Consider the following 25,843-nt stretch of genomic DNA (forward strand, 5'->3'; position numbering starts at 1 on the left):
GCTATGTACAATGAACTTCCTTTCTATATGTAATAAAGTTTAAGAAAACACTAACAATCAGTAATGCAAGGGCAGTGGGTAAAAAACTGAAGTAAAGTTATGGGTGGGCAGTAAACTTTTTCATTTTTATGTGAACCATTTGCTTACTCAAAAATTCAACAATAATCCTTTCTCAACAAACTTTTTAATTAGGTAAAGATGAACAGATAAAACATCAGAGTAGAACAAATCTAGAGGAGCACTTGTTTCTATCTCAAGTAAGTATATTGTTTTAGCTCTTAAAAATACTTTTCGAATGACATAAAATTAACCAATATAGTATCAATTAATATTCTTAAAAATCTCATAAAATCTAATGCAATTTAAAGTCACTTAAAGTTCAACAAATTTTTGGCACAAAATTTCTATGAATCTCGTTATCAACTGTTTTGCCTTTATACATAAAGTCTATTTACGTTAGATATTCTTACCATCTTCCTAAACCAAAGAATACTTAAATCATAATCAAGGTTTGTCTCCACTGTTACTATCCTAAAACTTGTAATGCGGCATGATAAATTTATGAGTTCTTAGAATAACTTTTATTCTCGGCCCTGTTGGCACGGGGGACCATATGGGATGCTGGGATTTGAGCCATCATCCTTCTGCAGGAAGGACAGACACCTTGTCTCCATGTTCTCTCTCCTGGCCCCACTTTACTCCTTTAATTACATCTTTTATTTAATTTTTTTAAAAGAAACTCTTTTTTTCTATAGATATGTGTGAACATGTATATTCCTAGTTTTTGTCAGGTGTCTGTTTTCTTCTCTCTCCACCCCCAAATCCACCAGCAATATAATGTAGCACCACTTCTTCCTGCAAAGACATATTAAACAAACGGGAAATTTTATGTGTAAAAACTAACTCTTATCTACTAGGGATAAGAACTCATACTTGTTTACAACACAGGGACATCTCCCACCCTGAACGTATGTCATGTGGAAACAACTTAGACTCCAGAGAACTAGACACCGACCATCCAGCCTTGACTCCTGGACCCCAGATATAGAAACGACAGACTTCCACAACAGCTCCAGGAGCCCAATCCCCTCCAGGGCATGTATAATGCTGCTCTGACATCAACATGTGCCAGTGCTAAATTGATAACCTGACACTGAGGAAATGGGAACAACTTGATCTAAGAGCAAAAGTTGTCCTTCCTCATCAGCCAAAGGTAAGACAAAATCAGAAAACATGTCACCATCACCCTTTGATCTGTGCAAAAGCCAAGACTGCTATATATAGATGACTGGATGTTACAACCGGGAAGGGAGAGTACATATCCAGGGACCAACAACAGCAGCAGCAAAAAGCTCTACCCTAGCTTTTGGTCTACGTCAATCTGTTCAACAAACAAGAGCTCCAATTCCAGAGGCCTGACTGAGACAACCGCAACTGAACGGGTCTTCTGGAAACATAACGAAAGACTTTATCCCAGGCACCATCCTAGGAGCAACATAATGACCAAGACCACCAACTACAGAAGATGGATTAAAACGACACTGAAGAAGCAGAACTGCTAGAACCACAAAGAAAGACTTCATCATAAGCTCCATTCCTTGAAGCTGCACAGTCACCAAGATCTCTAGATACAGAGGCATGATTTTACCATCCATGATGAAATATAAGTCTTCCATACACCACGAAAACACCGAGGGGAGAGTAAATGATCATGCAAGTAGTCTATAGTTAATCCCATGACAGTACACTTCAGGGGGAGAGAAACCCTGTATCTCCTAGGCCAAGGGAATTCCCTCTGTAATATCCCCAATAGTTACTATGCCTATGCAGGGGGAAAAGAAAAAAAAAAAAAAAAGCACAAAAATAATTTTTCCACATATTTATTTATTGATTGATCGATTTTTTTGACGTCTTTATATTAGTGTAAAGATTGAAGTTGATGTCTCCAATATTATTTTATTTTTATCTTCTCTCTCTTTTTGCACTCCGGCATGAGTTGATTTCAGAACCGAGACTATTGTGTGGTGCTCACTGAATATTTAATTTGATATTTCTTTCTGTATTGTGATGGTGTTTCAATTGCCTTTTTCACATCTTCTCTCAGAGGTTGAAATCCTCTGGAAAGACTCTGCCTATTTTCGGCATATTTGACTTTTTTTCCTCTTATTTTGTACCCCAATCTATTGCTTTTCTTTCCTTCAAACAAAGCCATATAACTCAATTTATCTAGCTCCGCTTCTTAAATAGAGGGGGAGACAGGGGAGGGTACCACCTACTCTAGCAGTCAGGGGGTGATGGTGGGGTTTATGGGCTGCAGAAGGGGAACTGGGATGGAGGGAGGACAAATTTGGTGATGGATATTCCCGATTCAATGTTGATATGTACCTAAAATACTACTGTGAAAGATAAGTAAGTCATTATGATCAAAATAAAAATTAAAAAAAAAAGGAATAACTTTTATTCTCCATAAAATATTGCTAACAATAACATCTTACTTGGATTAAATGTTTTGAGGCCAAGACTGAATTCTCAACACTTTGTATCTAAGTTATAAATATGATGAACAATGACTGTGTACACATGAATTAATAAAACAACTATCAATTTACCAGTTATTTGTTGTACTGATCCATTTAAGCCTGTCATTCCATTAATTTCTCGAAAGGTTAGAAACTGTCCTGTCTGAAGTTTGTGAGGATGATTTTCAAGACAAGTGACAATGCCAGGATTAGCCTAAAAATAAGAATAATCCACTACAAACAAATTCTTTTCATTCAAATCCCAAATCTTAAACCTACATTAGCATGCTATCATGGTCATTTTCAAAACAATCAAATTCCAATTTTTTCTCTTTCCTTAGTAAAAAAAAGCATGTCTTTAAAAATATTTTCTTATTTACGTAATCAATTTACTTTTTATGCTAAAAACATGTAATTTTCCTGTGGCTTATAAAACATTCAAAGTTATCACATTCAACTTTTAAAGTCATGTTATAAAGATTTTAAAAAAGCAACTAGAAGGGCCCGGAGAGATAGCACAGCGGTGTTTGCCTTGCAAGCAGCTGATCCAGGACCAAAGGTGGTTAGTTCGAATCCTGGTGTCCCATATGGTCCCCCGTGCCTGCCAGGAGCTATTTCTAAGCAGATAGTCAGGAGTAACCCGAGTACTGCCGGGTGTGACCCAAAAACCAAAAACCAAAAAAAAAAAAGGCAACTAGAAATCAAAGAAATGTCAGAATGAGGATAGAAATTTGCAAGTAGGAAGTCTCGGGGCCTGAGAGAGAGCACAGAGGTAGGCCATTTACCTTGCATGTGGCCAACATGGGAGGGATCAGTTAGATTTCTGAATGCTGAGCCAAGAGTTGCTGGTGGGCATGGCCCAGAAACCAACCAATTAATCAATCAATAAAGTTTAAAAAATAAAAACTAGAAAGTCTCAAGTTTAATGCTTGCTGAACATGTTACATACTGTCTAGTCCTGCCTACTTATCAAGAAAAAAACTGGGAAAAAAAAGACTCATCACTGGAGTACAGATGAAATAAGACCAAAAAAAAAAAAAGTATATATATATATATATATAGAAATGTCCTCACTACATTTAATTTATACAAAATATAGAAAAGGTGATTAATTTAATCTATATAAACCTCTAAATTCTTTCTTGATTAGGATAATGAAATTATTATAAGCATATAAATAAAATTAAAGAAGATGCTTATATTTCATTAATAGAGGTTTATATTTCATATAAAAAATCTTTAACAGGGGGAAATAACTTTCAGGTAAGTTAATAAAAATATTAATGTTATTTTCTGATTTTTATCAATAATTCCCATATTTCCTTCATTATTTAATAAAAAAAGCATGCATTAAATATCATGCTATCTTTAAAACTTATTTTGATAGTGTGGTATTTTTGGGAAGAAACAAAATAATATGGAAAGGTTAAGAAAGGCTGAATAAACCAATCTGTATGCAGCAAAAACTATTTTTCAGTGAAAATTTCTTGGTTTTTTTTTTTTTTTTTTGGTTTTGGCACTCGGGGTTACTCCTGGCTCTAAACTCAGAAAATGCTCCTCGCAGGATTGGGGGACCATCTAGGATGCTGGAAATCGAACCAGTTAGTCCTGGGTTGACCACATGCAAGGCAAACGGCCTACCTCTGTGCTATCTCTCTAGCCCCAATGAAAATTTCTTAAAAAAGGGAAACAAAGGTTTGGGTTTAAAAGTCAAGTGAAAAGACAGATTAACAAAAAAGAAAGATGAATAGGGGTTAAAGTGTTAACAAGCAGGCAAGGTGACACCTTGCATGCAGACAACTTGGTTCAATCTGTAGCATCCATATGGTCCTGGAACCAGCCAAGATAATTCCTAAGTGCTGAGCCAGGAGTAACCCTGAGCACTAGCGAGTGTGCCCTCCCCACAAAAGTAAAAAGCAAAAAAGACAGATGAACAAATACTATTCTTAACCTTTATTGCATTCCCTATTAGGCTTCTTTTGAGTTTAAATGTAAAATGACTATAATAGTCGTTACTGACACATATATATGTATAGATACATAGTAATATAGTAATATATCATATACGTATATATGTATAGTAGCTACACTAGATATAATATATAACATGCAATGATATGTCAATATATAGTTATGTATAGATTGATATATAATATATATTAATATATATGTACCTATATATCAATATATCTATACATATGATTCAAATGAAATGAATGAATCAATTTTCAAAATGAATAAATCAATTTTCAAAATGCAGCATAAATGAACCATAATGATTCCCTATCATTTTTAGGGAATAAAAAATATCAAGCTTACATAATTCAAAAGAATAGGATTAAAAATTTATGTAGATTGGGAGGCCAATTAATTCTTAAACATTCCTTTTCCTCCAAATGTTTCTGCAATAAAGCAGATTAAAATTTTTCTCTGAAGCTGGAGAGATAGTACAGAAGGTAAACTTGCTTTGCATAAAGCCATCCTGGGTTGAATACCCAGTACTGTTGTGCACTGCATGAGTGATCCCAAAATATTATGGGAGTAAATTCTGAATACCAGTAGGTATAACCCAAAAAGAAAATAAATTTTTTGTCTTTGATGACTTAAGGGTATATTTCCTGGACAAGAATAGTGAGCTACATGATTTGTGACATAATTTGTACACCTATATCTGACAAAGAACAAAGTAAAGAATAAATGGATTAACAGATCAAAACATAAATTAACATTGATTTTTCATTTTGGGGTCACAGCCACAATTGGCTATGCTCAGGGCTTATTTTTACTCTGATTTTACTCTTACGTTTTGCTCCTGAGATCACTCCTGACAGAGGTCAGGCAGTATGTGATATATGTGATGCCAAGGACTGAACATTGGTCAGCTGTGTGCAAGGCATTCTTATCTTCTGTTTTATTTCTCCAGTCCCCATAGATAAAAAATTTAAACTTATGACATAAATATTGATCTATCAATTACTAAACCTCTCAGATTTAGAAAGACATCCAGAATGCTTTGATATTCTGGTCTTTTTATGTATAATTAATGCAATCTAACAAAATATTCTCTTAAGAATTACTATAAAGTATTCTAAAACAAATGAAAGATACTACACATTATACATGTATAATGCTGATATGACCTTTAAAAAATACTATCACATCAACTTAAAAAAACAAATACATACAATATACATATATAATCATACTTGTGTTATGTTTGAAATGAAAATTTCTTTTGGTTCTTCTCCTGTTGTATCTAAAACTTCAAATTCATCTCCAAAATCACAAAACAACCGTGACCAAATTCCAAATACATCTGCACTGATGAACTGTAAACGATAGTAAGAATATGAGGATTAAAAAACAAGATAAAATTATCACTACTTGCAGATTACAGGGTACTAACTTAGAAAATCCTATAAATGCAGCTAAATAAATTTCTAAAACCAATAAATTAGCATAGTTACACGAGTTACAAAATTATTAGAAATCCTTGGCACTCTCATATGCCAACAATGAAACAGAAGAAAAATTTTTAGAAACTCCCATTCGCAAATTGTGCCTGATAAAACCAAGTATTTGGGAATCAGCTTAACAAAAGATATAAAAGCTTATGCAAATAAAACTATAAATCACTATTAACTAAGGAAATAAAATATAAGGAAATGGAAACTGTCCTGCTTATTAATTGAACCTGAGGCTTTTGCATACAGAGCCTGTGCTCTAGTCCGTAAAAAAAGAAGTCCTCCTTTAGTATTTTCCTTTGCCTTCTATTTTCTAATAAATCTTTCATTTTAAAAAATTGTGTCTATACAGAAAGATATTTATTTATATAACTTTTTAAATTTTACTTACATAAAATTTTTTTTTAATTTTTGGGCCACACCTATTTGATGCTCAGGGGTTACTCCTGGCTAAGTGCTCAGAAATTGCCCCTGGCTTGGGGGAACCATATGGGACGCTGGGGGATCGCTGTCCTCCCTTAGCTAGCGCTTGCAAAACAGACACCTTACCTCTATAGCACCACCTCGCTGGGCCCAAAAATTTCTATATTTTATATATATATATAGATATATATATAGATATATATATATATAGAAAGGGAGGAAAGCACTAGTACAGAGGGTAGGGTACAGTGCTTGCACTGAATGCAGCTAACCTTTGCTCACGGGACCATATGGGATGCTGGGGATCAAACCTGGGTCAGCTACATGCAAAACAAACATCCTATCCTCTATGCCAGGGGTCCTCAAACTTTTTAAACAGGGGGCCAGTTCACTGTCCCTCAGACCATTGGAGGGTCTGACTATAGTAAAAACAAAACTTATGAACGAATTCTTATGCACACTGCATATATCTTATTTTGCAATGAAGAAACAAAACAGATTGGACCCATTATATACTCTTATCCTAGATTTCCCCACAGAATTTGAAACTAACATAAAACATACTTTTTGTTTTGTTTTGGGGACACACCAAGTGATGCCTAAGGTTACCCCTGGCTCTACAGTCAGGAATCACTCCTGACAGTACTTTATTATGGACCCTAAGGGATGATAGGGATTAAACCTAGTTTGGCTGAGTGCAAAGCAAGCACCAGTTCCATTGTACCCCACAAATATATTTTAATTTACTTGTCATATATCTCCATCACAAGCAGGTGATTTTTCTTGAGTAGAAAACTTTCATGTTCTAATCACTAATGGATTTCTAGAACTTCTATCATATACAAAGTAGAATTGAGTATTTGTTGAAACAATCAAGAACCTCTTGATTCTACCAGGTTCTATAGTTAGTTATTTATTAGCTCAGTATTTATTTATCCTTTCATTTTCTAATTTTTTCTCTTTGAATGACTAGCAGTTTTGGATGTTATTCCTGGGATAGTGTTGAGAGGTTGCTTCCAGTATAACAAACTCAGGAACTATGAGGTGCTGGGATCAATACCAAGCTCTGTCCTCCAGTCCTTTGAGCTATTTTTCCCACCTCTTATTTCTTAATTCCTAAATTAATTCTTAAATTCTTCCTTAGTTTTGGAAGTGCATATGAAACAATTTACAACTTAGTTTAAAAATAGGAAATAACAAAAATTTTAAGAAAAAAGTATCATAACAATTTTCATATAAAAAATTTGGGGGGGGGCCGAAGCGGTGGCGTAGTAGGGTGTTTCCCTTGCAAGTGGCTGCCTAGGACAGACTGTGGTTCGATCCCCCAGAGACCCATATGGTCCCCCAAGCCAGGAACTATTTCTGAGTGCACAGCCAGGAGTAACTCCTGAGTGTCACCGGGTGTAGCCCCAAAACAAAATGTTTTTCAGAAAATTCAAACTGTAAAATCTAATAAAATGCTATTCCTTGGTTAAACTATAAAGCATTACAAAATGATACTTCACCTTAATTGGAGGGTGCTGAGAACGACAGAAATCATTGATTTTCTTCTGCAACGGCAGTTTAATCTCAGTTACTACTACACACTGTTGAGAAAAATACAGTAAATTAAAGACAGGAAAACTCACAATTTTTTTTTAGTAACATAAAATCTACAATTACTTTAATAATATATAACTTGAAACCAGAGAGGTATCAGTTCAGTGTTAAAATTCCATTGTTTCGGGCCCGGAGAGATGGCGTTTGCCTTGCAAGCAGCCGATCTAGGACCAAAGGTGGTTGGTTCGAATCCCGGTGTCCCATATGGTTCCCCGTGCCTGCCAGGAGCTATTTCTGAACAGACAGCCAGGAGTGACCTTCTGAGCACTGCCCGGTGTGGCCCAAAAACCAAAAACCAAAAAAAAAAAAAAAAAAAAAATCCAGTTTCCTTTTATAAAAAGTGCTGTCCTGTTGTACCCCATTCCAACATAATATCTTCAGAAGTGTAAGTAGCAAAATAAAAAATACATTAAATATACAGAAAATCCTGCACATATTAAATTGTCAGCAGAGGATTCACTGCTAGAGGCAAATCATAAAATTGTTTTATGTATCACTGCATTGGAAATACTAAACTAGTCACCAAAAAAAAATACTTTTTTTTTTGGTTTGTTTTTTGGATCATACCCAGCAATGTTGAGGGCTTACTTCTGGACCTGGAATCAAGTCACTCTTGGCAGTAATTAGAGGACCATAGTGGTACTAGGGATTAAACACAGATTGGTCTCATGCATGGCATAAGCCATACTGGTTGTATGTACTTTAATGTTAGCTTGAATGAGCAGTGGTTATATTTTTAAAGATATACAAATATTTTTCTGTGGCTACAATAGATCTATCAATACAAATCTCTGCTTTCTGTAGGCATTAGTGAAACAAACCAGTATTACTATTTAAAAAATTATAATTTTCACTGTTTAATTTGAGGTGAGAGGTTTTGGGTCACTCCAGTTCAGGGTTTACTATTGGTTTTATGCACAGGTATTACTGTTGGTGGTGCTATGACCACTGGATTTCATAATGAGGTGGTTGCATACAAGGCACATGCATTAACCCCTGTAATAGTTTTTTTTTTTTTTTTGTCACACTAGGTGACGCTCAAGGGTTACTCCTGTTTATGCACTTAGAAATCGTTCCTGGCTTAAACAGAACATTAGGAAAAAGTAATAATTTATGACTGAAATTTTTCTAGCAATAATGAAGGACCATATGGGATGCTGGGGATCGAATCAAGGTTCGTCCTGGATCAGCAGAATGCAAGGCAAATGTCCAACTGCTATGCTACCTCTCTAGTCCTATTAATTTTTATGGTCATCCATGATCTAAGTAAAAGAGGCTCCACAATTAGACTTTATCTTAAGTTACTCAGATTCATACAGATAAATACAGTAATTATTTGTTTATCAAGACAAGAAAGCAAAAGCAGAGGACTATGAGGTACTGGGATCACCTTGAGTCCAAAATTTACTTCTGGTCTCTATTAGTTGGTAAATAAAAGTTTTTGACAACTATCCCTGTGTGGGATTTAATTTTTCTTAATTTAGTTATAATGTAGTACACTTCCTATGTATACATTCTTTTTTGTAGTATTTTCATTTATTCTTTAAGTATGACTCATAATTTATGGAATGAATGTTAAGTGGCACTGGGGTCATTTCTCATATGCTTGTCTTGTGCAAACATTAAGATGAGTAATGTCTCTCTCTGAAACTTTGGGCTGGAGAGATAGCAAAGAGTGGGGGCATTATGGATGGTGGTTCGAATCCCATGTTTCCCCCATGCCTAAAAGGAGCAATTTGTTTGTTTGGGCCATACCCAGTGATGCTCAGGGGTTATTCCTGGTTATGTGCTCAGAAATCGCTCTTGGCTTGGGACCATATGGGATGCGGGGGGGGGGGGGAATGAACCACGGTCTGTCCTAGGCTGGCGCTTGCAAGGCAGACTCTAGCACCACCAGTCTGGCCATCATGCCAGGAGCGATTTCTGAGTGCAGAGCCAGAAGTAACCCTTGAGCACTGTCAGATGTGACCCCAAAACAAAACCACCAAAAAGTTTCTTAAACTCAATGTTCCTCTCCTCTGCCCATTATATGCACATGCATTCAGAGAGTCCTTTGTGTTGCAATAGTAGTATTTGATATAAAAAAAAAAAAAGGCAATGAAAAAGGCACCACTTTTTACGATGGTGTGAGTAATGAAGTCTTACTCTGACCAAAGATCTTATGTTTTCTGACAGCTTAGAAGAAACAGTAACAAGCTAACTTAGAACAGGGTAAAATCAAATCATAGATCTTGAACCTTATTTGTGCTTCATCATTGCTAGAAAAATTTCAGTCATAAATTATTTTTCCTAATGTGTCTTTAAAGAATGTCAATCCCAGGAACTCGCATAATTTTTATTTTTTTTGTGGTTTTTGGGTCACACCCGGCAGTGCTCAGCTCAGGGGTTATTCCTGGCTCCAGGCTCAGAAATTGCTCCTGGCAGGCACGGGGGACCATATGGGGCGCCGGAATTCGAACCGATGACCTCCTGCATGAAGGGCAAATGCCTTACCTCCATGCTATCTCTCCGGCCCCATATTACTACAATTATTTTATTTTAGTACCTTTGTTAAAAAAAATTCTGTCACAGGGGCCGAGAAGGTGGCGCCAGAGGTAAGGTGTCTGCCTTGCAAGCATTAGAGTAGGACAGACCGCGGTTCGATCCCATGGAGTCCCGTATGGTTCCCCCCAAGCCAGGAGCGACTTTTGAGCGCATAGCCAGGAGTAACCCCTGAGCATCAAATGGGTGTGGCCCCCCCAAAAAAAAAATTCTGTCACAGAATGTATACCACCCCCTTCACTAGTGCATTTTTCCCACCATCAATAACCCAGATTCCCTCCCACCCTATCACCTGCAACTTCTCTTTCAGATCTGGGATAAATTATTATTTTTCATTTTATATATCTATGCATTATTTAATACTTTTATATGTTTAAATTTTTCAGCCCATTTCCATAAAATTTGCTTCCTTATCACATCTACCTGACATTTTTAATTTGTCTTATTTTCATACTGTGTAGTCATCTTGAATATCTGTATTTTATCTTAGGCAATAGCTGTATTATTTGTGATTTTTGGAGGCTACAGATTTACTAATTTAGTATAGATTTACGAATTCTTGATAAAGTACTCTTATCTTGTTATTGTATTGTACAACCTTATCTTTAAGGCTATATAAATTACACTAAGCTTGGTCTAGTTCAGTGCTTAACTTTTTCTATTCATGACTCCTTTTCACCTGAGAAATTTTTATGTGATCCTGAGTAAATGAGAGGGGTACATAAAACAGACCATAAAATTTTCTTGACGTGAAGCCAATATCTATGGATTCCTAGGGAAAATAGTTAATTTAGAGCAGAAAAAAAAAACAAACAGAAAAGCTTCTTTATCTAGTAGGTAAAAAAGTCTATACCCTATCACTTGAGAGTACTACTCTGAGCACAGCTTTACAAAAGGTGTGTGTGCCACGGCATCATAAACCTTTAGGGGAATTCAGCCCACCAGAGGTATCCTTAGATTTTCCTGGTGGGGAGAACTGCAATATCCCACATGGGGTTCCTCAAAAGGCCCGCTGTGGACACCTTTTTTCCTCTGCGTGGATGGTTGAGGAATTTCCAAAGAGATACATTATCTCTGGCAAAAATTGTGGCCTCTATCAAATAATTTGGTTCAGAAATTACAGGGGCCGGAGCGATAGAACAGCGGGTAGGGCGCTTGCCTTGCACGCGCTCGACCTGAGTTCGGTCACCGGCATCCCACATGGCCCCCCGTGCATGCCAGGAAGGCGTCCTGAGCAAAGCTAGGAAGAGCCCCTGAGCATAGCCGGGTGTGGTTAAAAAAAGACAAAAAAAAAAAAAAAAAAAAAAAAAAGGAAAAAAAGAAATTACAGCACCAAAGATGACTAAGAAATATATATAACCTGGGCCCGGAGAGATAGCACAGCGGTGTTTGCCTTGCAAGCAGCCATTCCAGGACCAGGGGTAGTTGGTTCGAATCCCAGTGTCCCATATGGTCCCCTGTGCCTGCCAGTAGCTATTTCTGAGCAGACAGCCAGGAGTAACCCCTGAGCACCTCCAGGTGTGGCCCAAAAACCAAAACAAAACAAAACAAAGAAATATATATAACCTTAAAAGTTCAGACAATATTTTTCTCTTTTTCAAGTTTGTCCTTGCAGCTGAAGTTTCTGGTAAACAAGGGTGAAACTGACTCTGCTCAGAAAATAGGAAAACACAATGGAACCCAGCTCAGGAAGATCAAGTTTCTTGATATTTCTTAACCTCCTCCTAACTTTGTTTTGCAATTAAGGTTGGTTGTTAAAAGCTGCACTGAGTGTTACCTTTTCTCTTGCAATTAACCTTGCCTTGTTATTGTAAATATCCTTCTCCGCACCTGTGACTGGCTTACCCCTATAAAAACCCGTTTGGAAAACAAACTTGTAGCACTCCTGCCAGAAGATGTGTTGACCCCACATACTGTGTGGTTTCTTTTATTTAATATTTCATATTTTTCCAGATGCCAACCCGGGGAACCCACTCTCCCTGAAGTGAATTCACCGAAATCCCACTCCACTCCACTGGCGCTGCAAGACAGAAGCAGCTTGGAGGGAGGGAATTCTATTACTGTGTGTGTGTGAATTCTATTACTGTTCCATGTATACCTGTGTGTGTGAATTCCATTACTGTTTCATGCATGTCTTTTGCCTGTACTAGTGGGGCTTTAATTCCAAGATTTAATCATTAACTAATACACTGCTTAACTTGGTCACTAAAACAAGAAACTCTGTTCTTGAAAATAACCACAACCATCATCTTTTAGATAACTTTATTTTTGGTTTCATTTTGGATTAAAACAGTAACTTCCCTTTATTTTGTGCAGAGGTGTTTTGAGGCTGGAGATATTTAAGTTATCAATAGACAACAATTTAATCACCCATGCTTGCATAAGGAAACTGGTTAAAAAGTCCTGAAAGGGGATTTAGAGTTTCTGGGCCTATGCATATGGTGGGTAATGAGTGTAAGTTGAGTGTAGAGCAGGGATCTCGAACTCAATTTACCTGGGGGCCGCAGGAGGCAAAGTTGGGGTGAGGCAGGGCCTGTATAAGGAATTTCACTTACCGAACATTCGCAATAAATCGCATTAGTACGAAAAAAAAACCCGCAGAAAATCGCATTAAACATTTGCATACCCCGAATGGAACTGCTAGGGGTATGCGAATGTTTAATGTGATTTTTTTCTAATGCAATTTTTATTGCGATTATTCGCGAATACTGCGATATTTGAAGGCCGGCCGCAGGCCACAAAATGTACGGAGGGCAGCAAATGGCCCGCGGGCCACGAGTTTGAGACCCCTGGTGTAGAGAGTTTGGAAACTCTGAGCCCATTACCTTGTCCTATGCCTCTATATTATCTGTCTTTCCTACTCCCCTTCACTCATTTACCAGGATTGCTAGACTTTTCACTGATATCTGAAGGGGAAGAAGTCTTTGGAACTGAAATTGTGGAAACCAATACTACTTTTAGGCAGATATAACTGAACAGAGTAATAATTTATAGAAGTGAATTAAATTATAACCCAGTCAAGTATAACTGGGGTTGGAAAACTGCTTTGTGTAAAGAAAATTCATATAAACACATGGTCATAAGAGGGCCAGAAATATTGAGTAGAGAAACATTCTTAGTTTTCTTCCAAATGAATGACTTCATGAGTCAATACAGGAAAAAATCTGATCACTTTTAGAATATTAAAGGAAGGTCTGGGTATGTTTTGCTATTAAGATAGATTAAATTACTGACCCATACTTTTGATTCCCCTGTAATCAGACTATCACCCTCTATCTAAAGCTTTAGAAAAACTGCATTTTCCTGTTTTCTTGATTAAGGGTAAATATAATGACTTCATTGGCCATTGGGATATAAGTGGAAGTAAGATGAATAGAGGCTTGAAATGTACTTGAATGATTGAACTGCCCCCTTTGCATTTCTTTTTACTGCAATGAAACTATCTTTTGATCTCAGGAGAAAGGCACATGGAAGAGAATCCAGAGATCAGAGTTCAAGTTCACAGTACAAAAGCTAATGATAATGAGAAACAAAGTTATTCTAATTACTAGGTTGAATGTATTTTTTGAGTGAGGGAAGGGTGGTACAACTGGTAGTAGTGTTAAGGGCTTACTTCTGGCTGTGTGCTCAGGGCTCATTCTTGGTCAGGCTTGGAACTAATTAGCATACAATGTATGCACCCTAACCACTAGAAAAAGAACCTTTTCTGCTTTTGCTCCTGAATGTAGTTTTTATAAATGTAAAAATGTCAGACTAATAATTGCACATTGAATGGTTCTTGGGCCAACTTGCTGAGCAGAACATTTAGGAGGGAATATTCTGGAGGCCGAAGTGGTGGCGTAAGTGATAAGGAGTCTGCCTTGCCCGCTTTAGCCTAGGAAGGACCATAGTTCGGTCCCCCAGGCCTGGAGCGAGTCAGGACTAAGTCCTGGACGTCACTGGGTGTGGCCCAAAAACCAAAAATATATATATAAACAAATAAGAGGTATTGTTCTGATGTAAGGCATTTAACCTGAATTGTTTTGTTTTGCTCAATACACTAGGCTCAATTAGTTATCACATATTTATACTTATGATTTGTCAGTAATGTGTCAACATAAATCTAAAATGAAGTACTAACCTGGTATTTATGTAAGAAGGAGAGATCTGTTGAATCATTTAAAGGAAAAGAAGATGATGTGACATGAACATATGGATTTAGTTCTGCAATTTGTTGAAGTACAGCTTCTGCCCTAAAAATAAAAGATCTTTGTTATTGTCAATACACTCATGCTTTTCAGATGAGATTAATGACATCAGAGAGAACTAAATTTCAGCGGGAACTTAAACTGTAAGAAAGGAAAAGAGGCAAAAATTATCTTTTAACTATTCTCTTTCTTTCTTCTTTGTTTTTAGGCCACACCCAGTGATGCTCAAAGGTTAGTCCTGGCTATGCACTCAGAAATCGCTCCGGTTTTGGGGACCATATGGTATGCCGGGGATCAAACCGAGGACTCTGACATCTTTCATGGGTCAGGCACGTGCAAGGCAAATACCATACCACTGCACTATTACTCCGGCCCCAACTATATAATCCTTGAAATGTAGAATACCACCGATTTCTAGATATATCCTTACTAATATAAAATTCCTAGCTCATATCATTTCATGATTCAAAAATAAAAGACCTCCTTTAACTATCTTAACTATCTTATCTTACAAAGTTCATTTCTATTTCGCAAAATGACTATATAAAAATTTTGACCAAAAAAAAATCTTATTTTGTGCTCGCTTTGGCAGCTCATATACTAAAATTGGAACGATACAGAGAAGATTAGCATGGCCCCTGCGCAAGGATGACAAGCAAATTCGTTAAGCGTTCCATATTAAAAAAAAAAAAAAACTTATTTTGGGGGCTGGAGCAATAAACACAGTGGACAGGGCATTTGACTTACATGTGGCCAACCCGGGACAGACCAGACCAGGTTCAATCCCTGATATCCCATATAGTCTCCCAAGCCTGCCAACAGTGATATCTGAGTGCAGAGCTAGAAGTAACCCCTGAATGCTGCTAGGTGTAGTCCAAATGCCCTCCCTCAAAATCTTATTTTTACAAAATTAAAATGTCATACTATTTTTATTAAGAAAATATTGACAAAACAATTTTGACTAAACAGATGTGGGGGATAAAATGGAGCCTCTCAAATGGTGTTCAGGGCATATTCTTGGGTTATTTTGGGCTATTCTTGGCTATGTGGGTGCTGGTAGTTCACTTGGCTATGTGGGTGCTGGTAGTTCAATGTGAGGATGTGGTAGCTCTTGTGCTCATAGTACAAGGGATTAAACTCATCACCCAACTGCTGTTTTGGGTTCTCCTGGGATGCATCTGGCAATAGGGAATCAGTGTGGTACTGGGAATGATCCAAGGTTGGCAGCTTTACAGATGGGAACCTTAACCAGAAATGGTGTTTGGGATACTATAATCCAATTTTAAGACTATGAAAGATAAAATATGATAATCAAAATATTACCTGTTTCTCTTATTAACAACATCATCTTCACAGATAAAGAAATTGGTTCCTAGATCCCACGGTTGGCAATTTCCTGTATCGTGAACTGTAAGTTCCTTCAAACAAGGAAATAAGGAATGTATCTGTTCAAGTTAGGAATTATACAATAATATTTATTATCTATCATACTCGTTACATAATAGGAAATATTATCTTGTGTAATTATATAAAAGAATTAAAGGCATATGAATTAAAGGCTATAAAGCTAGAACCATTTGAGGATGATGATTATAAACATCTGAAATCCTTTCAAAACTACCAAAAAAAAGGAAAGTAGCGTATCATAAGAATTCACATAATTATGGCCGGAGGTACGATGTTTGACTTACATGTTGCCAACCCGGACTAACTCCGGTTCAATCCTCGGCATCCCATATGGTCCCCTGAGCCTGCTGGGAGCAATTACTGAGTGCAAAGCCAGGAGTAATTCCTGAGCACTTCCCGGTATGGCCCAAAAAGGAAAAAACAAAAAACAAAAACAAAAATTCACATAATGAACATTATCATATGTTCCACATTTAAAAAAATATAGATAATTGACTAATTGGAAAATCTTAATATAGAAAATAGGACAAAATATATCAATATCTTGGACAAGATATATAAATAAGGTACATATTGCAGAAGAAATGGATTTTATATAAAAATACATTTGAGAAATATGTTTTTTCATTTGTCAGAATGGAAAAATACAAAAGTCCGATTATACCGTCAGGAGAAATGGGATGAATCAAGCAATCTCAGAGACATTATTGGTGAAAATGTAAAATATCACAGCTTCAACACAAAGTAATTTAGCAACCTTTAAACATGCATTTATACCAGTATTAGGATCAACCCCAAAGGCACACTTGGAAAAATTAAGACAAGAGATTCAACTGTATCATTATAATTGCAAAAGACTGAAAAAAAAAAAAAACCCTTAAGTTTATCAATGGGAAAATGTATATAAAAATATGATTCCTCTATACAATGTTTACCTAAAGTTATTTTTGAAAAATAGGAAAAATGAATATATATCACTATAGAGTAATCCAGTAATATTCAGAACTCCAGTTTAATAGGTTGTTAAACAATAAAAAGCAAGGTTAAAAAAATGACACTTTAATAAAGATGAACAGGAATAAGGATTACACATATTACAATAGCATAATTGTCCACCAAAGCTAAATGGGATATATATTAAGGATTTAAAAATCCTTAGAGGGAGTACAGCAGGTTCAATCACTGTCAACTTTGAGCACTGCTAGGACTGAGCTCAGAGCAAGGTCTATGTCCTGAGCTTCTCTCTAAGTGTGGCCCAAAAATAACAAGGAAAAAAATAAAATACCAAGCTGCCAAGCTGGAAAGAGGTAAGGGAGGTAAGGCTCCCCAAAGAGGTAAGGGAGGTAAGGCTCCCCCCCATGTGGTTTCCTGGGCCTGCCAGAAATGATCCCTGAAAGCAGAGCTAGATATTAAGCTCTGTGAACACTGCTGGGTCTGGCCCAAAAATCAAAAAAGAAAAAGAAAGTAAAGGGTTAAGGACTTAGCTCAAAAAGGTGGGATACCTGTCTGGAATGTTCAGGCCCTTAGTTTGATCCCAGGTGCCTCTCTACACAGGTCTAACGGGGTGTGGCCCAAGCTCCATTACATGGCCTCTAGCATCTCAGTGCAGTGCCAAAGCACATAACTGTCTATAAGGCCTACCAGAAGTGAGTTGGTCTAAATATAAATGGCACTCCTTTAAAAAAAACTGTTAAAACTTAAATGGAGCTCAGGTCAAAACCAGGGCATAGGGATGTGGAACCTGATACTATCACCCCCAAATGCATCAGCAATATAATATATCACCATTTCTTTTTGCAAAGGCGTATTAAAAAGGAGGAAATTTTACTTGAAGAAACAAGCTCTTATCTACTAGGGATAAGAACTCATACATTTTACAATACAGGGCACTTCCGACCTTGAATATATGTCATGTGTTCCCAACTTAGACTCCATGTGATTAGACAGCGACTGTCCAACCCCGAACCCTAGATCTCAGACATAAAACTGACACAGTTCTCTGCAGTATCTCCAGGTACCAAACTCTCTCTGGGACATTCTTAATTCTGCTCTGACACCAACATGAGCCAGTTTTGATATTACATCCTGACAATGAGAAAATGGCAGTAACTTGATTTAAGAGCAGGTTTGTCTTATCTCAACACCTAACAATAAGATGAATTCAGAAGACATGTCATCCTTTGATCTGTGCAAAAGCCAAGATCGCTATCTGTAGAGGACTGAGTATATGACAACCATGACTGGGCAGAATTTATCCTGGGACCAATAAAAAAGACCCTAGTCTAGGCTTCGGCCTACGATCTGGACAACAAACAAGATCCCTAATTCCAGAGGTCTCACTGAGACAACTTCAACTGAGCAGAACTTCTGAAAACACAATGACTTTATGTTAGGCTTTGTCCTAGGACAGGTGCAAAACCCAAGACCAACTATAGAAGACTGATTAAAACAACAGTGATGGGGGCCTGGAGAGAGAGCACAGCGGCGTTTGCCTTGCAAGCAGCCAATCCAGGACCAAAGGTGATTGGTTCGAATCCAGGTGTACTGATTAAAACAACAGTGATGGGGGCCTGGAGAGAGAGCACAGCGGCGTTTGCCTTGCAAGCAGCCAATCCAGGACCAAAGGTGATTGGTTCGAATCCAGGTGTACTGATTAAAACAACAGTGATGGGGGCCTGGAGAGAGAGCACAGCGGCGTTTGCCTTGCAAGCAGCCAATCCAGGACCAAAGGTGGTTGGTTCGAATCCCGGTGTTCCATATGGTCCCCCGTGCCTGCCAGTAGCTATTTCTGAGCAGACAGCCAGGAGTAACCCGAGCACCGCCGGGTGTGACCCAAAAAAAACAAAACAAGACAAAAAACAACAGTGATGGAACTGAACTTCTAGAAACATAAAGACTCCATCCTATCACTGTGCAAATACCAAGATCTCTAGTTACAGAGGCCTGATTTTATCATCTATGACTGAGCAGAAAGTTTCCAGATAGCACAAAAGGACCTTGGAGAGAGTAAAAGAGCATGTACGGAGCTGGAGTTATTCCCATGACAGCATACTTCAAGGGCAGAGAAACCCTGCATCTTAGGCCAAGGGAATTACCTTTCTAATATTTCCAATATTTATGCAAAAAAAAAAAAGAAAGGCACAAATTATTTTTTTTTAGTTGTTATTGTTTTTGTGCGCTGATCTGTTTTTATTTCGGGACCGTGGTTATTGTTGGGTTGTCTTTATTGCTGTGGTGCTTTTTGTTTTGTTTGATGTTTTTTGTATTGTTATGTTTTTCTTCCTTTTTCCCTTTCTTCTCTTTAATCGATATTTATAGCTTCTAAAGAACTCCCGTTTTTTGCCTGTTTGCTTTTTCCCCCTTTCCCCATTTTTTGTTTCCTTCAAACAAAAGCACATAACTTGACCCATCTTGTTCCATCTCACAAATTGAGGGGGAAATAATGGAGAGTACCAAGATCAAACAGTCATATGAACATTTGAATAGAAATATAAAATGATCAGACTTAAACACCAAATCCAAAGCAAATGACAACAGAATCAATGCCCAATCTACAACAAGCTAGAGACAGAGGGGACCACTTATACTAGCAGCCCAGGGGGCAAAGAAGGGGTAGAGGGGATGCATGCTGGGAAAAGGGGTGGAGGGAGGACAACACTGGTGGTGGGAATGCCCGATTCAATGTCATTATATACCTAAAATATTACTGTGAAAGATTTGTAATCCACTTTGGTCAAAATAAAAATTAAAAAAAGTTAAATGGAGGGGCCAGAGAGATAGAACAGTAGGGTATTCGCCTTGGATGCGGCAGATCCAGGACAAACCTGGATTTGATTCCCAGCATCCCATATGGTCCCGAGCCTGCCAGGAGTGATTTCTGAGGGCAGAGTCAGAAGTAACCTGCTGTCAGGTGTGGCCCAAAAACCAAAAAAAGGAAAATATAAAAATAAAGCAATAAGGCATAGACATAATTCTGATACTAGATGAAGATTAAGTAGCTCAAAGCATGAATATTATATACTAATAAAAAATTAGTCTTAACAATTTTTATTAATTAAATTTTATTTTATTTTTAAACTATTTAAATTTATTATTAAATTTTATTAATTTTTATTAATTATTACTTACTTTAATTCCAGCAAGAATAAGATTCTTTGCTATAACGAAAAAAGAAATAATTTAAGAAAGCCATATTAGATTTATATTCCAAAAACTTAAGATACATTTCTGAAAAATTTTCAGAACTCAAAAAGTGTATTTCTTACCAAATACATAAAATAGAAAAATAAATTTAATTATACACACTACATTCAGAAAATTATATTTAAAATTGCTTTGTATTTTGCCTTTTTTTTGTTTTTGGATCATACCCTGTGGTGCTCAGGGTTACTCCTGGCTCTGCACTCAGAAATCACTCCTGGCAAGCTCTGGGGACCATATGGCATAATGGGATTCAAACCACTGTCTGTCCTGGGTCTGCTGCATGCAAGGCAAATGCCTATCGCTGTGCTGTCTCTCTGGCTCCTGCTTTATATTTTTCAAAATATTATAAATATACGTACATTCTATCATAATAATGGATAAAAAGAACATCAAATACTATTATTATCTAATTTCTTTGAACAACATCTTGCATTACTTAGCACTGAATCCTGGCTCTGGTGTCAGGGATCACCCCTTACAGTGCTCTTAGGGTTGAATCTGGGACAGCCACATTCCAAGGTAAGCATGTTACTTACTGCATTCTCTATCTGGTCAACAAAATGATTATCAATGGTTATTACCATCACAAAAGGGAAGAATTAGTCTTGATAAAAAATTAAACTAAATCTGATGAAGAGTTTGTATCCAAAACAAGAAAGCAAAACAAGACAGTAAAATGTCTCACTATGTACAACTTGTATCATATAAAATTATGATTAAAATTTTGCTTACCAATTTCCAAACCAAGGCCACCCATACCACTTAAGAAAACACGGGACTTGGCCATCTTCTGCATTGCTGTGTCTCCAAGGACATACCTCTGTCGACTGTAAGTAAACATGAAAAAAATTATTATTTTAAAATCAAAATTAAAACCCTGTTATCTGCAAACTATTAGTTTCATGGCTGGCACCTGATCACAAACTCATTTTACATTACTTCATAGCATTTAAAATTTATGAAATAATTTCTAAACATATTCAATATTTTGAAAAACAAACAAGATTTGAGGGCCAGAGAGAGAGCACAGAAGACGTTTGTCTTGCATGCAGCAGACCCAGGACAGACCCGGGTTCAATTTCTGGCATCCCATATGGTTCCCGAGCCTGCCAGGAGTAACCCCTGAGTACTGCCGGATGTAGCCCCAAAACAAACAAATAAAAAAAGAAAAAAGATTTAAAACCATGGGCATACATCCCTGCATTATTACAAATAAGTGTAAATGTTTTACATTTATATAAGATGTAATCTTTACTGAGATAAAATGTGTGACTTTTTATGTGGCTATCGAGTCACAATATTAACACATCTCCATCAAGTATCAATATCTCTCCATCACTACGATTGGATCTTTTCAACTCACTCCCATCCACTCCTTTGTATCTTCAAGTCTGTGCTCAGCTTGAAGAGTTTGTTTTCATTGGAAACTCTCCTCTATTTGTGTCTTAATACATCTCACTTGAGTAGATCATATAGTATTTGTCTGTTTCCATCTGACTTGAACATTATTTTAAAAGTTAATAAAAATATCAAACAAAAAGTTAAAATACAAAAGACGTTAAGTCATTCACTAAGTAATTTTAGTCATTATGAGACTTAATCAAAACACAGAATCTAAATAGAAAATTAAAAGTAGATATTGGCTTTTTGTGTGTTTTGGGGCTACACTGGTGATGCTCAGGGGCTGTTGTTCCTGGCTCTGCTCAGAAATCGCTCTTGGCAGACTCAGGGGACCATATGGGATGCAGGGGAACAAAACCAATGTCTGAAAAACTGAAGTGAAACGGTTTTTCATTGAGACCATGGGCAGCGGTAGGGCATTTTCCTTGCACACATCCAGGAGATGGTGGTTCAATTCCCGTCCGGGCACCCCATATGATTCCCCAAAACAGCCAGGGGGGATTTCTTAGCAGAGCCAGGAGTAACCCGAGTACTGCGAGGTGTGACCCCCAAAAAACAAAAGAGATACTTAAATTGTCATGCTTGCTTCAGCAGCACATATACTGATATTAGAATAATACAGAGATTAGCATGCCCCCTGTGCAAAGATGACATGCAAATTTTAAAGCATTCAAGAAAAATAGATACTTATATTTTCAAAAGAATAGTATTCTTGTCCAAAAATAAAATATTACTATATAACTAAAGTGAATGAATTTAAATGAATGGCCATAAATTTTTTTTTCAAAATTACAGGTATACTTTGTATGGTTACCAGTAATTATCAGAGTTCCTAAACCTAAAGCAACTAAGATTTAAAGATGTAAGTAGACCTCTCACCCCAATTTTGGATAAATTCTTAGAATATATTTACATCATTGTTTCTTTCAAATTCTTACCTGTATAATGCATCATCAATCTCCACAGATTCTGTTGACATGACTGGCAAATTTGTATTAGTACTAAAAAAACAAACAAACACGTAACTTAGAAGGGCAAGTAAGGTTTTCCCATGTTTACATTCTATTATATAATCCCCAATTAAACAAAGGATCAGTTCACTAGTTATTAAATATTTCTCAAAGTATGTTCTATTGTTTATTACTTTAGACTTAAAATTGAGTTCAAGGAAGGAGGAAGAAGGGGCATGCATGCTGGGAACAGGGGGGGAGAGATAACACTGGTGGTGGGAATGCCCCTCATTCATTATCACTACGTGCCTTAAATATTACTGTGAAAAATTTGTAATTCACTTTGACAATAAAAATTAAAAGAAATTTGAGATCATGGTATTGATTTATCATTCTTATTTTATTTATTTTGGTTTTGGGGGCACACCCAGTGATGTTCAGGAGTTACTCCTGGCTATGTGCTAGTGCTAAGAATTCTTTGGTTTGAGGGGCTATGCCTAGTAACGCTCAGAGTTGACTGTTGGCTCTGCACTCGGGGATCCTGGCAGTATTTGAGGGACCTTATGGGATGTGGGGGATCAAACCCAGGTAACCATATGCAAGCATGCTTACTCTAGATATGAAATGGTTCCTTCATTTCTACTTAGAGATTACCTACTCCCTGCCAAGCTATATTTAATATATCTGCCCCTAGATTTAGAATGCAAGATACATTAAGAATTCACTACTCAGGCCGGAGAAATGTTTGCCTTGCAAGCAGCCAATCCAGGACCTTAGGTGGTTGGTTCGAATCCGGACGTCCCATATGGTCCCCCGTGGGTGCCAGGAGCTATTTCTGAGCAGATAGCCAGGAGTAACCCCTGAGCACAGCCAGGTGTGGCCCAAAAACCAAAAACCAAAATAAATAAATATATAAATAAATAAATAAATAATGCACTACTCTAGGAAGATAATATACTGCAGGTAGGGTACTTGCTTGCATACTGTTACCTGGGTTCATTCTCCCAAAGAATTCACTACTTTGTTCGAAACTGTTAAAATAGTACCTGACATTTAATAATAAAATTATGGCAATAAACACAGTAAAAAGTAACACTTTATGACACATTAAGTGCTTAGTTGGGATAACTCAATCCTGACAACTTTATGAGAAAAGGATATTTTAATACCTTCACTGAACATTAATAAAAGATTGGGGCCGAAGAGGTCAAAGAGATTAAGTTCAGGGTAGGTAAGTGGTCAAGCCATAACCGCAGTCTAGCTCCTCATTCTTAATACAACACAACCTTCTGCCTTTTGTAGAGGGGATAAAATACTCAAAAATATTAAATACAATTTAAATATTAAGTAAAATTTTAAAATTAAGTTAAACTAGCAAGAAAAACATTTTTTCTGACAGGTAACTTACTGAAATTCATGTTTTTTTTTTCACAGCACAGAACACAGAAAACTAACAGGTTGAATATGTGGATAAAGAAATGGTTGCAAAAAAAAAAAAAAAAAAAAAGAAAGAAATGGTTGCTGGACATGGGGAATCACACTTGAGCCACTTGTCAGCTAAATTCAGTATCCTCTTGGCTGATTCATTCCAGATTCTGACAAGTACTAATTATCAATTACATGGCTCTAAAAAAATTATAATATCGTTACAAGAAATTCAGCTTTAGAACCAAATTTACTAAGGCTAACTAAGTTAAAGAATAATACGAGTTATAAAATTATTACCATTTATTTTTACCAAACACATTATTAAATGTTGTATTTCTCACTAAATAGGCATAGACCAAAAAAAAAAAAAATCCTTGTTACAACTATGAAAGCAAATCAAAAGAATCAGAGGACAACTGTATTAAGTCCAAGGTCCTTAAACTTGAATCATTTGGAGAATTTTGTGTTTTTTTTTTCTTTTGGGGTCACATAATTTTGTGCTCAGGGCTGACTCTTGGCTGCACTCAGGGATCACTCTTGGGGGACTCTAAAGACCATATGGGGTACTGGGGATGGATTCTGGATTAGCTGAATGTTAGGCAAGCACACAGCCCACTGTACGTCTCTCTGGCCATTATCTGGGGAGTTTTAAAATTTTCTAACATTTTTCTAGTAGAAGCCAGACCACAACCAAAACAATTACATCAAAAACATAGGATGGAAGAAAACATGCCCCCCCCCCGAACTTTTAAGATTGTTAGGTTGATTAGTGTGTAAAGTGTACAATACAAATGTACCCCGTTTTATTGTAACAAAATGTGTAAAACATTTTTATGTAGGTTTTCTTATACCTAGTACGATTTCTTGCTTTCTTGCTGGCGGGAGGGAGGGCATCAGTGGACAGGGTACTTAGGGGAACATGAAAAGGAACAATATTAATTATATTACTATTACTTTTCAGAAAACTCTAGCTTACTCCTAATGTTTCTGCCGTCCTTTCTGTAGCTAGGTATCTAGGACAAATAAAAACCTTTCCTTAAAGGGGCCAGCAGTTTGCAGTTAGCTCCAAGATAACGTGAGGGTGTTAAGCAAAGGCATGCATGAGTGTCTATTCAGATATTCACCACCATGGGTATCTAATTCAGTCTAAGAAATCTACAGTACCTATTACACTGGGATAAAGGGCTGAATGGGGCCGTAGGGGGGGGGGAATCATAGGTTGGTTCATAGGTACTTTCACATGGATACTCATACTCAAAATTACACATCCATCACATCAAGTATTGAAAATTTATTCTATTTGTGAGCTGGCTATATGTGTATATATAAATGTGTGTATATATATATATATATATGTACACACACACATATATATAATTCTCTGCTCCAAAGATAAAAGCGTCACCTGCCCGCTTCTGCACACCATTTTTCACAAGTGCAAACATCTTTTCGTCCAGAATCTTAATACCAAGGGGAAGATAAGCAGTAAGTTAACTGCTTTTTGCTAAAAATAAAAAATTCGTATGCCTGCATTTTTTCTTATAAAAAAAAAGATAAGGGGCCTGAGAGATACAGCATGGAAGTAGGCGTTTGCCTTGCACGCAGGACAGTGGTTTGAATCCCAGTATCCCAAGCCTGCCAGGAGCGTAGAGCCAGGAGCAGGATTGGGCGGGACCCCCAAAAGCCAAGAAAGAAAGAAAAAAAAAATATATATATATATA

The 25,843-nt window shown here is 37.0% G+C and overlaps 1 protein-coding gene, 1 non-coding gene and 1 pseudogene across 2 annotated transcripts in view; 2 read left to right on the forward strand and 1 right to left on the reverse strand.

The window, feature by feature from the left end:
- UBA6 (ubiquitin like modifier activating enzyme 6) overlaps window positions 1-25,843 on the reverse strand; it is a 68,251-nt gene that overhangs the window by 41,846 nt on the left and 562 nt on the right. The window contains exons 2-9 of the mRNA XM_049790008.1: window positions 22,683-22,745; window positions 21,076-21,170; window positions 20,269-20,297; window positions 16,057-16,151; window positions 14,667-14,778; window positions 7,912-7,992; window positions 5,726-5,848; window positions 2,610-2,733 (exon numbers count right to left, since the gene is read on the reverse strand). Of these exons, the coding sequence (XP_049645965.1) occupies window positions 2,610-2,733; window positions 5,726-5,848; window positions 7,912-7,992; window positions 14,667-14,778; window positions 16,057-16,151; window positions 20,269-20,297; window positions 21,076-21,170; window positions 22,683-22,745 (722 nt within the window). The remainder of the gene's footprint in view (window positions 1-2,609; window positions 2,734-5,725; window positions 5,849-7,911; window positions 7,993-14,666; window positions 14,779-16,056; window positions 16,152-20,268; window positions 20,298-21,075; window positions 21,171-22,682; window positions 22,746-25,843) is intronic.
- Window positions 15,310-15,416, forward strand: LOC126033037 (U6 spliceosomal RNA). The gene has a single exon (XR_007504194.1). It is a non-coding gene; the product is annotated as a U6 spliceosomal RNA (small nuclear RNA).
- LOC126033210 (uncharacterized) lies at window positions 22,327-22,426 on the forward strand (annotated as a pseudogene).

The sequence above is a fragment of the Suncus etruscus genome, chromosome 16 (genome assembly GCF_024139225.1).
Source record: "Suncus etruscus isolate mSunEtr1 chromosome 16, mSunEtr1.pri.cur, whole genome shotgun sequence".
Taxonomy (NCBI): Eukaryota; Metazoa; Chordata; class Mammalia; order Eulipotyphla; family Soricidae; genus Suncus; species Suncus etruscus.